Source organism: Parasteatoda tepidariorum, chromosome 5 (genome assembly GCF_982258835.1).
Source record: "Parasteatoda tepidariorum strain Cologne lab strain chromosome 5, Ptep-v5.0, whole genome shotgun sequence".
Lineage (NCBI taxonomy): Eukaryota > Metazoa > Arthropoda > Arachnida > Araneae > Theridiidae > Parasteatoda > Parasteatoda tepidariorum.
The window spans coordinates 74,256,921-74,269,251 of NC_141759.1; the positions used below are offsets into that span (position 1 = coordinate 74,256,921).

Sequence of the window (12,331 nt, forward strand, 5' to 3'; positions counted from 1 at the left end):
GGCGGCATATGATAGTATTAATAGGACTGAGCTATTAAGGACCCTATATGATTTTAATATTCCATCAAAATTAATCAGACTTGTATTCCATCAAAATTAATGCTCACACTCACTGAAACCATTTCAACAGTACGAATTCAAGGGGAACTATCCACTTCTTTTGAAATTCATAATGGAGTTAGACAGGGAGATGCATTAGCATGTCTTCTGTTCAACATAGCCTTAGAAAAAGTTATTAGAGATGCTGGTATAACTACTACAGGTACTATATTTAATAAATCAGTGCAGATTTTGGCGATGATGTAGATATCATCGCAAGATCTAGGACAGCACTGAGTGAAAATTTTTTGGCTCTGGAAAAATTAACTTACGAGTGAATGTAGAGAAAACAAAATATATGTATTGTGGTACAAAGGAAACCATCCCTAAATTGTTTAAAATAGATTCTTTTAAATTTGAATCTGTAAAAAATTTTACTTATCTAGGATCAGAAATAAACTATCAAAATGACATCAATCCTGAAATTAGAAAAAGAATAATCACAGCCAATCGCTGCTTCTAAGATCATTATTGAAATCTCACTTAATAAAAAGAACTAAGATCTTACTTTATAAGGTATTAATCAAGTCAGTTTTGACTTATGCTTCAGAGACATGGACTTTAACAAAAAGGGAAGAAAAGTTATTAGCAGCCTTCGAAAGGAAGGTCCTACGAACCATCTTTGGCCCTATACTCGATAACGACAACTGGAGGAAAAGATATAATTTTGAAATATATAGGATCTTTGATGGCGATGATATCATTAAATCTATTAAATTAAGTAGAATGAGATGGGCCGGGCATGTAGTGAGAATGAGCCCAGAACGAACAGCATTGAGAGTCTCTAATGCAACCCCCTCCAATAAAAGGCCAAGAGGAAGACCCAAAAAGAGATGGAAGGACTGTGTAGATGAGGATTTTGCCATCCTAAAAGTAAAGAACTGGAAAACAATTGCTGAGAGAAGGACAGAATGGGAAAAGCTTCTGAGGAAGGCCCAGGCTCACAAAGGGCTGTCGTGCCAATGCTGATGATGATGATACTCTGCAGAGATACAGGGATGAGATTTTTCCGTTTTTTAGCGGATTTCCGCATTTTTCACTTTTATCTCTTAAATTTCAGCTTTTTTATCAAAAATTCAGATTTTCTAAAAATTTCATTTTTTTTAAATAAGTATTCCGCTTTTTCAGAAAATTCACCGATTTTCAAAGAGAAACAGAAAACTCAAACTACATAGCTACCAATTCTTTCTCATTTTTACTTATTTTACCTATTTTCTCCCCTTTTACATGCAGCAGATAAGATTTTCCGAATTTTTTACCCTCCCTCCAGATAGATCCGATTTTCGTAGTTCAAACGACGCTGCTTCTGACAAGCCTTTTAGAGGTCCCAAACCTGGAATCTGCTAATTTCTCGATTCTTATTCACACAATTTTAATATCAAACATAGCTTTTCATATTTGCGTGTTGCGATTCTTATTCACGCAATTTGAATATTGTACATTGCGATTCTTATTTACGAGATTTAAAAATCCGATATTGTGATTTGTGTTTACGTCTTTTTAAAAACCTATGTAGCGATTCGTATTCACGCAAGTTTAAAATTCAATGTGTTGATTTGCTCATGCGGTTTATAATATCAAACATTGATTTTCATATTTATACGTGATTTTAAAATAAGGCATTGGGATTCACATTCACGCATTCTAAAAGTTATGCATCATAATTCTTATTTATGCAATCTAAAAATTACGCATTATGATTCGTATTTACGTGATCTAAAAATTATGAATCGTGATTTGTATTTACGCGTTTTAAGAATTCTATATCCCAGTTTGTATTTTCTCATTTTCAAAATCGTATATCTAGCTTCATATTCATGTGATTTCAAAATCCATAATTGTTATTCATATTCACGCAATTTTAAGATCAACTATCGCGATTCTTGTAAGAAATAATTTTTTTTTTTAATTAGTTACTATAAAGGTGACTGTTTTTCTAACGACAAGTATTAGTATATGTAAGTGTTACAACATCAGAGAAACTAGAAGGGAATATATTCAAAACTTACATTCTGGGCTTGCAAAGAAGAAAAAATAGGATTTGTCACAAGATGTTTGAAGATGGACTAACAACTAAATATAGCAAGCATAAAAGATATAGCAAACAAAAGCAATCACTTAAAAAGGGATTTAATTAAAAAAAAAATTTTTGGGAAAAAGAGTTATTTATCTCATCATCAAAATTTTATTTATAATTGCTGTTAGTTATGCTATGAAATGCAAAATTCTTATCAAATAAAAAACAATTATCTAAACAGTTGCTGATTGTCATGTAATTTTTCAAACTAAAATAGCAATTTTTGTATGTTAAGGAGTGGAGTTACTATATATTTCTACTTCACTGTTATTGATATGTTTCAAAGGGCTGTAGTTTTAGACTATAATATGAACATAATGATTCGGTCCATTGTTAAAGTTTTTTTCTTCAATATAATTTAAAAAGTAATATTACTGATATATTTGCTATAAATCACATAACAGTATTTATTAAAAGAAATGAAATATTAATATATATTCTTAGTAGTTTTAATTTGCTAAACCAGGTAGTTTTTCAAGTAGTAATTGTCTCTTATGTGAACTGAGGAAAAATATAATTTCCAGCTTTATTTTTTCAATTGGTAATTTTTTTTTCACTAAATGTTAAGTATCAATGTAATCGTTTTTATAATAATAGATTAGTACACAATTGTATGTCAACACATTATTTATTACCTTAAACTGTCTGGAATTTATTATTAAAGGGTTGCGCTTGCGTAAAATTTACTATCGTGGAAATTCAGCTTTTTTGCCTTTTGGCTAAATCTCATCCCTGAGAGAATGAAGATAAGTTTACTCAAGCAATTTTGCTTAAGTTTATCCAAGATAAAATTATATAATTGTCAAAACATTACAATGTATATTTTTAAAATTAAATGTTATAATTTATAAAAAAAAAAGTGATTTTCAGGGAAAAAGAACTACTGGGTTTATTCGAATCCAAGCCACCTTTCCATTGTTGATGCTACTGAATATGGGTGCCATTTAGAATCGAAAACCAAAAAATTCGTTGGCTGAGAGAAATTCAGATTTCTCTCATCCAATGTATACTTTCTATTACATTGCTCCGTTTTCGGAATAAGATACTGAAAGTTAAAGCAACTACAGGTTCAAATGCGTATTTAAAAGATTTTAAAATTGGTAAAAATAAATTAATTATTCACGCTGAATTAATTATAATTTTTAATATTCTAAATATTGAGTATCGATAAATACTTTTACTCTACTTATTTTTCACATAAACTTGTTGAGAATTTTAGATACACCTTAAATTCAAATAAATATGGTAATTGCTAATAAAAGCAGATTAAAAAAATAAGTATTATTGATTTAATAAATAGTTTTTAAGAACCAACTTAGTCAAATTTTGCATAATTTGCATTGTTTTTATTGTTAGCAGGTGGCATTTTACAATGCTTCTTTAAAAAATCTCCAATTATTTATTGCTTTAGGTATCTAATCTATGTTTTCACTACTCCATATCTCTAGTAAAGCAAGTCAAATTTCTTCATTTATTTATTATTCTCTGTTTTCTTAATTTAAATGAATGATTTTTCCTTAAGGAAAAAAAAAAAATATTATTACAATTGCTATTTCATAGCTGCCAACTCTAATGGATTTTCTAGTAGACTACTGGATTTTGCCAGTTTTTCTTGGTCTACTGGTTTGATTAAAATTCTCCTGGTTTTTGTACATTTTAGAAAATTTCCCAAAATGGACTAAGTTTTCTAAAAAAAAAAACACTGTTGAAGTGAATTTTAGCTCAGATTATTGCTTGCTTGAATATTTAAATAAGTATTTCGAATACATAATGAAGCAGTTCAAGACTTTCTTTGTTCTAAAATGGTCAGTTCATTTCTATTCAGAACTCTCTTTTTAAATTAACGAAATCTTTTTAACGTCTTTGAATTACACTGGTTATCATAAATTAAGGAAAATTCACAAAAATCGCGATAACTCAAGAAATTACACATGGAATTTTATGAAACTTACCCACAATATACAACACATAGTAAGGTATTAAACAACATAAAAAGAAATTATCAGACATTAATAGTAGTATAGAAATTAGCACATGTATAAAATAAACAAATTGGAAGTATCGGTTTGCAATAGAAAAAGTACCTTTAATATGGAATATGATTGCCTCTAGAAGCAATACAGCACAAACAGCGATGTGTGATGCTTTCAATTATGCGGTCTATCAGTTCAATAGGAAGTGAGAGCCATTGCTCTTGTAAAGCAGTTGCAAGCGTGGCAAGGGTCTGAGGGGGCGGATTGATGGCAGATACACGCCTCCCTAGAGCATCCCAAACGTGCTCGATAGGATTCAAGTCCGGGGATCGAGCTGGCCACTCCATGCGAGTAATTGTTTCCTGTTGAAGATAATCATCAACAATGCGAGCTCTGTGTGGTCTTGCATTATCGTCCTGTAACAGGAAGCAATCACCAATTGCCCCGGCATATGGGCGCACATAAGCATCAAGGATGTTGTCTCGATAAACCTGAGCATTCACGGTTCCCCTTGGAAAGACATGGAGGTATGTGCGCCCTCCTAAGGATATGCCTCCCCAAACACAGACACTGCCTCTTCCGTATGCATCTCTTTCACGGATGTTTGATGGATGATAACGGGTCCCAGGTTCTCTCCATATCAAATAACGTCTACTGTCACTTTCTAGACTAAACCTGGACTCATCCGTAAAGAGAACAGGCCTCCATTGATCTGACGTCCAGTGGACATGTTGTCGGGCCCACTGCAAACGGTCTCTCCTATGGCGTGATGTGAGCGGCACGCAAATGGCTGGTCGTCTCGCATACAGACCACCTTCGTGGAGCCTTCTGCGCACAGTTGACGTTGACACCAACCTTCCGGTGGCTGCAGCAAGAGAGGATCTAAGATGTGTCGGAGTAGCGGTTCTATTCCTGCGTGCACTTAATGTCAAATATCGGTCATCGGCACTGGTCGTAACAGTTGGCCGTCCTTGACTGAACCTCCTAGATGCCGAATCTGTGGTTTGAAATTGCCTCCAAAGTCTATGAACCACAGATGGACTCACATTTAGCCATCTGGCCACTTCTGATTGACTCTGCCCTGCCTCTAGTCTCCCGATGGCTCTCCATCGTAGTTCTTCAGGCAAATGATGCCTAGAGGTCATTATTACGAATTGGCTATCTCAGATTTTCAATGTCGCAATCACAGTAAAATTTGTGTGCTTTCTCTCAAACTTGGACTTTTATGCTCCAGGCAGATGACGTAAGCCGAGTGCAGCGCCACTAATTTGCATATTGCAATTTTACTCAGCTACTCTTAGTGGACAACATATGCAAATTTTGCACGGTTTGGCTTACTTTTGAAAGAGTTATCGCTATTTTTGTGATTTTTCCTTAATTTATGATAACCAGTGTACATACCTCTTAATATTCGAAATTATGAGGAAACATAATACTTAGCATTTCAAGTATGTTTAATGTTAATTATAACTGGAAAATATGGCAGTTTTTCTATTTTGATGACTATAAATATCCCTAAAATTCCCTATGTTCATTGCAACAATGTTTAGAGCAACTATGTTGGTGCAACAATTATCATCAAATTTATATTTCTGAAATCTACTGGATTTTTTCCTACCTATGTTGGCAGCTATAAATTGCTTTATTTATGTTCTTGTTTATGTTATTTATGCATTTGTTTATGTTCTTGACTCCCATTTGAAAAGTATGAGTTTTTAATCTTTTTACGTTTAATATTGTTACTAATAACATAATGGGACTTCATACTAGGTTAACATTTTAAAACAATTTCATAGTCAGTCAGTTGCATTTATTAACAAAAACTATCTCTGAACATAAATTTAAAAAAGTTTCTTTCTCCATAATCTTCATACTAATACATTTAAAAATTTATGTAGATTTGTTAGATAACACTTCTAACATGCAAATGGATGCAGATAGTAGCAGTTTGCAAAGTGCTCCTCCAGAGCAGTGTATGGCTCCTCCTGCTTTTCCACCATCGGTTGAACCATCCCCTAGTACTGCACCTGCTGCGGAATCCATTGTAGTTCCTATAGCTGCTCCAGTTCAAAGAACCCCTGTCACTTTAGTTCCTCCTAGAATTGAAAGACAAGCGCCTGGTAATCGGCAACACCTCACACCCTTTACCATTCCTGTAAGTAATTTGATTAGGAATATAACAGTAGTATATAAGCAATAAAGAAAATATTTAACGTTTTTGTTTTTCTATAACTGTTGGTGTTACAATATTACAAAATTAATTCTAAAATTTCTTAATTGAAAAAGAAATAATGAATTCTTTGCTCAAGAAGTGAAAGATACTTACAGAAATTTGCAAATGTGGGAAGTTCTACTCAAACATCTTATAAAGTTTATGAAAAGTTTTGAAATGGTTGTCATAGTCAAAAATAATTGTAAAGATAATAAATTTGAAAAACGATAATTGAGTGTTTAAAATATAATGTATTTCTTTAAAGTCATTATTTAAATTTGTAACAACAATAAATAAATGAGTGTAGATATTTAAATTCACAACTTGAAGGAAGAAGAAAGAAAAGAAAAGGGAATTGATTTCTTTTTTCTATATATACCCTTGCAATTTTGATACATTTTTCCGATACAGCAATTATTGTGTATATATATTTATTATCTATCAATATTTTAAAATAAGCACGGAAAAAAATAATTTATAATGTAATATCACTTTTCATATATCTTATCATTAGTCATTGCAGTTCACCAGTAGTTTAAGGGTCTAGCAAGTCTTTATGCTAGAACCTTAAATATCACAAAACAAGCACATGCAAAACATATAAATGCATGCAATAAGAATTGAAAAATAAACTCCTAATGACAATATGAAAAAAATTTAATTAAAATTATTTCCACTCTTATTCTCTTAAAATAGCAAACGAACAGAAAAAGTTAAACTATGCTAGCTTCAGAATTCAAATTGCTTCTGCAGTTAGAATCTGATTTGATTTAACTTTTTACTAAGTTTAACTGTTGTTGACTTCAGCCCAAACTGGTAAGTTAAAAGGCTTGAGACGAAGATGGGGAGAAAAATATAAATTAGGAAATTTTAATCTGTGGCTCTTTTAATGAATTTTTATTTCTGAACTACAGTTACCCATATTTTCTAGGTATGAAAGGGAAGTTGAAAATTAATAACAAAGATAACATGTTTTATTAAAAAAAATTTTTATGCCTGCTTTGATGGGTTTTGAAGAACCTATTTGTAACTTGTGCACCAATAAGTTTATATTAAAAAATATGTGGCATATCTAGTTTATGAAAAATTTTTCACGATTGTTGCAAAGATTGAGATTCTTTACAAATATTATTTCCTTCTCACCAGGGACAAGGATCCAACTTTGAAGAAGGTGATGATAGCATAGTTCCATCTACACCAACTTTGTATGTTCCAAGACGCGCTGATGGTTTTGCTGAAGCAGTTAGGTAGTTAAAATTATTATTGCTTTTGAAATTTATTTTATATTTTCTATAAGTTGATTATAAATGAAGATAGTGCTATATTTCTAGTCAGATTGTCAATTTATAACTGTGAGACAAACTTTTATAGTATTAAAACACTTTTTTTTTTGCTGTAGGTTTAATTTTTTTGTCTGTAGTACAAAAATCTATACAATCAAATGTCGAATATTGTGACCAAAGCACATTTGAAGGAAAAATCTGGAAAATTAGACAATTTTTAAAAAAGCGTCTATGAGAATGTTTTTAAGTAACTTCATTTCACATTTTTCCCGGCTTATGATTAGTAATTGTAGTAGTTCCATAATAAAGCATATTGCAAATGCCATGTTTAAAATTTTATTATAAACTTATTTTATTAGAATTTATTTGCCACTCGCATTGAAACTGGGCGGGGCAAACGCAAGGTTACAAGGGACTAAGGAAACAATTTTTCGACCACTTTCAGATGATTTTTAAATTAAGAAGTATTTTTGTGATGAGAACAATATTTTTTGGAGAAGGTGTAAAAAAACTCATGGTCTTTGACCGATCCAGATAATTGGACAAATCGGTAAATAGGCATTCAAATAATTTTCGTTCTACTGTATATAAGTAATATCCATAAATTACTCTTAAAAGAAACCTGAGATTTAAAACAAATAATATATATGTGATTAATTTTCTCTGATTTTGAAAAATCAATTTCTTTTACTTATAGCTTGCCGTTGTTTGTATTAATGGCTTTTCTTCATTATCTAGTAAGCACTTGAAATGAGAGATAAAAGCGTACATCAATTTATTATTTTTTAGTTTTAAATTTTTCCAAAAAATATTAATATTATATTTATTTTTGAAAATAATAAAGCTTGTTACCTTTCATTGTTTTTTAGAAGATTGTAAAAATTTGTTTCCCTTTCTGCTACTTTTCTTGGGTGATTATTAAATGTTGAAAACTGTATGATTGCTGTCATTAAATTTCTCTTAATTGTGGTTTTTGTTATTAAGAAAATAATGAGAATGTAACCTTTAAATTGCAGCTCTCCTCATGTTCCTCAAGTTAGGTTTTCGTTCAGTAGTTCTGAAAGCTCTCCTACTCAGCAAGGTCTATCTCAACTTGCTAGTCAAGACGGTAATATATATTTTTTTCTCAATTATTTAGAGCTGATTATGTGCACGGTACTATTTTTTTTTTATGTGTATAAATTTGAGATTTTTATTCTTACAAAAAGAAAAAAAATAGCATTATGAATTGTTTTCAATGGTTAATTAAAATAGAGGTGAAACATTATTCTAATTTCGGAGACTAAAACTTTTATTGGTTCTTATTTTAGTACCTTCATGGCTCAAAACCTATAATGATGCTTAGGCACTGTCATATATTTTTATTTTGTATATTTTCTAGGGTTAATAACTGCCCTATAAAGATATGGATATACTCACAATGTAACATTATAATGAGTGGTTAATTTTGTTCATTTAATCTGCACTGTTTTAATTAATAAATTTTGTGGGATTATAATTATTTGTTAATTGAGTGCCATTTACATTGATGCAAACTTTTTTTCTAACTTCTAGAGCAGGGGTTTCCAACTTACATGGGGCCAGGGGCCACGATTAAAAGCACCAGTCAAATGGCGGGCTGCAATTTCATCAAAATTTTATATAGGACTCTTTTATGTTTGAAGGAACATTAAATATTACTGTCAGATTTTTATCAAGTTGTACAAAACAAAAGTATTGAATTACTAATTAAAATAAGAAGTAGATTTTTAAAAATATTTAATTGCATATTAAGAAATTCTGGCTACAATGACTTTAATGTGCACTTATGTTTTAAACAATTAATGTGCAACAGATATCAAATTGTTAAGATATAAAACTTAAAAGTATTTAAGACCCATATAGAATTTTTACGAAAATTGTCCGCCAGTTGGTAACCACTGTTCTAGAGAGCCTCTGTGACTTCAGAGCAACCACTTATTTATAAATTTTTTTTATGAATAACAAATTTATAAATTTAATGAAAATTTTTTAAAATAATTGAGAAAAAATTTACAAAAAAGTGTAGTTTATATTAGAATAAAATTGTAATTTCATCATGCATTTTTATTTTTTTGACCCAACTGTTTAATATCCTAAAAAGATATTAAACAAAAAATAAAATTAGAAATACATTTCATATCAGAGTACTCAATTTACTAAAGAGACAACTGTATAAATGTTTCTAATGTTTTATATTAAGTATGTATTCTGAAAATATTCTTATTTTAATTAAAAAATTGCTGTGTAATTTGTGAGCATAACAATTGTGCAGAGCAGTATTTTTCAAAGCTCTTTCATCAAATGAAATTGTCATTGTGTAAATGCATAACATTGGAGGCAAAGCTATAATTTTAACTAGATATTTAACTAGATCTGTAAAGAATTATCTGGGCTTTAAAAGGGACAAATAGTTCAAAAATTTTGAAAATTATTATACTTTTAAAAAATTATTAATTTCTCAAGATTTTTTCCCTAGGTTAAAATTATTAGAATCAATAAATAAATTGTATAAATTTTAGCAAATTTTTATGAGCTTAGATAATGTAAAATTTAAGTAATTTTTTTAAATATTGAGAAATTAGATCAGTTTTTTCATTTATATAAAACTGTGGCTTTTCTTCACATTGAGCTTTTTGTACCATTTTCATAAATGGCTCTGACAGTATGCCAAAATTTGACCTAAAAGTCATGATTTACTAACAAATTCATAATAATTATGTAAATAGCATATTATTAACTAGAAAATAAACTTGTATTTTAAAAACTAATGCAAATTTATTGTTTTTTCCTTATATAATCAGGTTTAGGTGTTGATGATACTAGGATGGATTTATCTCAATTTGATGAGGGAGGAAGGACAGTTCCATCAACACCACTGCAAGTTTCACCTCCTGGTGAGTTTGTAAATTTAAGGCAACATTGTTAACTCCTTTAAAATAATTGATGGTTTTTGTTGCTAAAATATAACCCATTTAATGTATAAATCTACACTCTTAAGTGCTTTTTTAAAGAAAAATCCTTGTATTGTACCCAGGGCTGGATTAACCTATAGGCACACTAGGCACGTGCCTAGGGCCTACAAAATTCAGGGGCCTACAAAAAACTTGGGAGAAAAAAAAAAAAAAAAAAAAAAATCAAACGTAGTGGAATCAGAAAAACAGTTTTGTTTTTCTGATTCCACTACGTTTGATTTTTTTTTTCTTTTCACGATAAATTTCGCACTGAATAAATTCTTTTTATTCATAAATTTTATCACTAGGTTTTTTTTTTTTTAAAATTCCGTTGATCTTGCCTTGTTCCGGGTTATAATATTTATGCTAGTGCCTTTTTTAACTATCGTTTCGGTTCGATAATTTTCAAGTGTTTTGATTTAGATTAATAAGTTTTCCTTTTATTTTATTGTTTTCCCCCTCCCCCGTTTAATTAGGTATGAAATATATTGAGTTATTTAATCATTGGTTTTGTTTATATAAGTTAATTTAGGAATTGTAATTATTTTTAAAAAATAAATATGAGAATTTTGTATTTTTTAAACTTGTTTTTCTTGTCTAAACTTGTAAATTTTTTTATTCTTTTAAATGTTATATTTCTACCATTTTTTTTTCTCTTTAAAGTTAGGAGTACCTTTCTTTTTTCTCTTACTTTATGCATTACACTTGTCGGTATTGCAGATAAAGTTCGATAAACAAATTTGTAAATTAAAATCCATATTAATAAAAATGTAAAAAAAAAAATATGCAAGAAAATTTTAGCATATATTTTGAAAAGAGGGAAGGGCCCAAAAACGGCTATGCCTAGGGCCTACAAAAGGTATAATCCGGCTCTGTGTCTAGGGCCTACGAAAGGTATAATCCGGCTCTGACTGTACCATTATACCCATTATCTATTTGAGTTTGGCTTGAAAATTTTTTTTAATGTTATCCACGATTTCTTTCACTACCCTCTCTTTAACTTTTTTTTAATAATAAATTTCCCATATTTTTGGTGCGTATCTGCAGATATTGAAAAATAGCCACTCTACCAAAAATGTTCTGTTATGCCCTTTTCAAAATGTATAAAAACACTAATCATAATTATTTTAAAATCCATAGGAATTATTAAGGTTAATATCAGCAACTGGCTATTTAGAATTTTTTAATGTGACTTATTGAAAGATCATTCACAATTTGATTTTTGTAATATTTTGTTAATAACAGTGAAGTTTCTATAGGCAGTTTTGCTATCTTAGTCTTACATGTTTATTTTAATAGCTTTATTTTGATTTAGAAATATAATGTTAGATAGTGAATGATTTTCTTGCATTCTATAATTCCAAGATAGATACGGTCAACATTTTCCAAATAGTTAAACCTTTCTAAATTTATTAAAAGAGAAAGATCTTGTGATAATTTATTTTTATATTGTTATTAAATTTGATATTTCCCATTTCATAGAGCATCATTTAAAATAATAATTAGTTGATAAATTTTCTACACCAAAATCACTTTCTTAATTGTTTTTTCAAACATGTTCTTTTAAATTTTTAGTTTATATGCTTTTCCTTCAGAATTTTATCTCTATTATCAAAATTAACTGTTGGAGATTTATTTTTGTTTATATTTTTTTTTTTTCTTTTATTAAGAACAAAAAAAAAAAAAAAAAAAAATAGCATGGATATAAAATATAA

The 12,331-nt window shown here is 29.7% G+C and overlaps 1 protein-coding gene across 2 annotated transcripts in view; it reads left to right on the forward strand.

Annotated features, from left to right (window-relative positions):
* LOC107438068 (nucleoprotein TPR) overlaps positions 1-12,331 on the forward strand; it is a 99,967-nt gene that overhangs the window by 78,781 nt on the left and 8,855 nt on the right. For both annotated transcript variants that reach the window (XM_087164221.1, XM_087164222.1), the window contains exons 47-50: positions 6,048-6,304; positions 7,508-7,608; positions 8,661-8,752; positions 10,467-10,559. In XM_087164221.1, the coding sequence (XP_087020347.1) occupies positions 6,048-6,304; positions 7,508-7,608; positions 8,661-8,752; positions 10,467-10,559 (543 nt within the window). The remainder of the gene's footprint in view (positions 1-6,047; positions 6,305-7,507; positions 7,609-8,660; positions 8,753-10,466; positions 10,560-12,331) is intronic.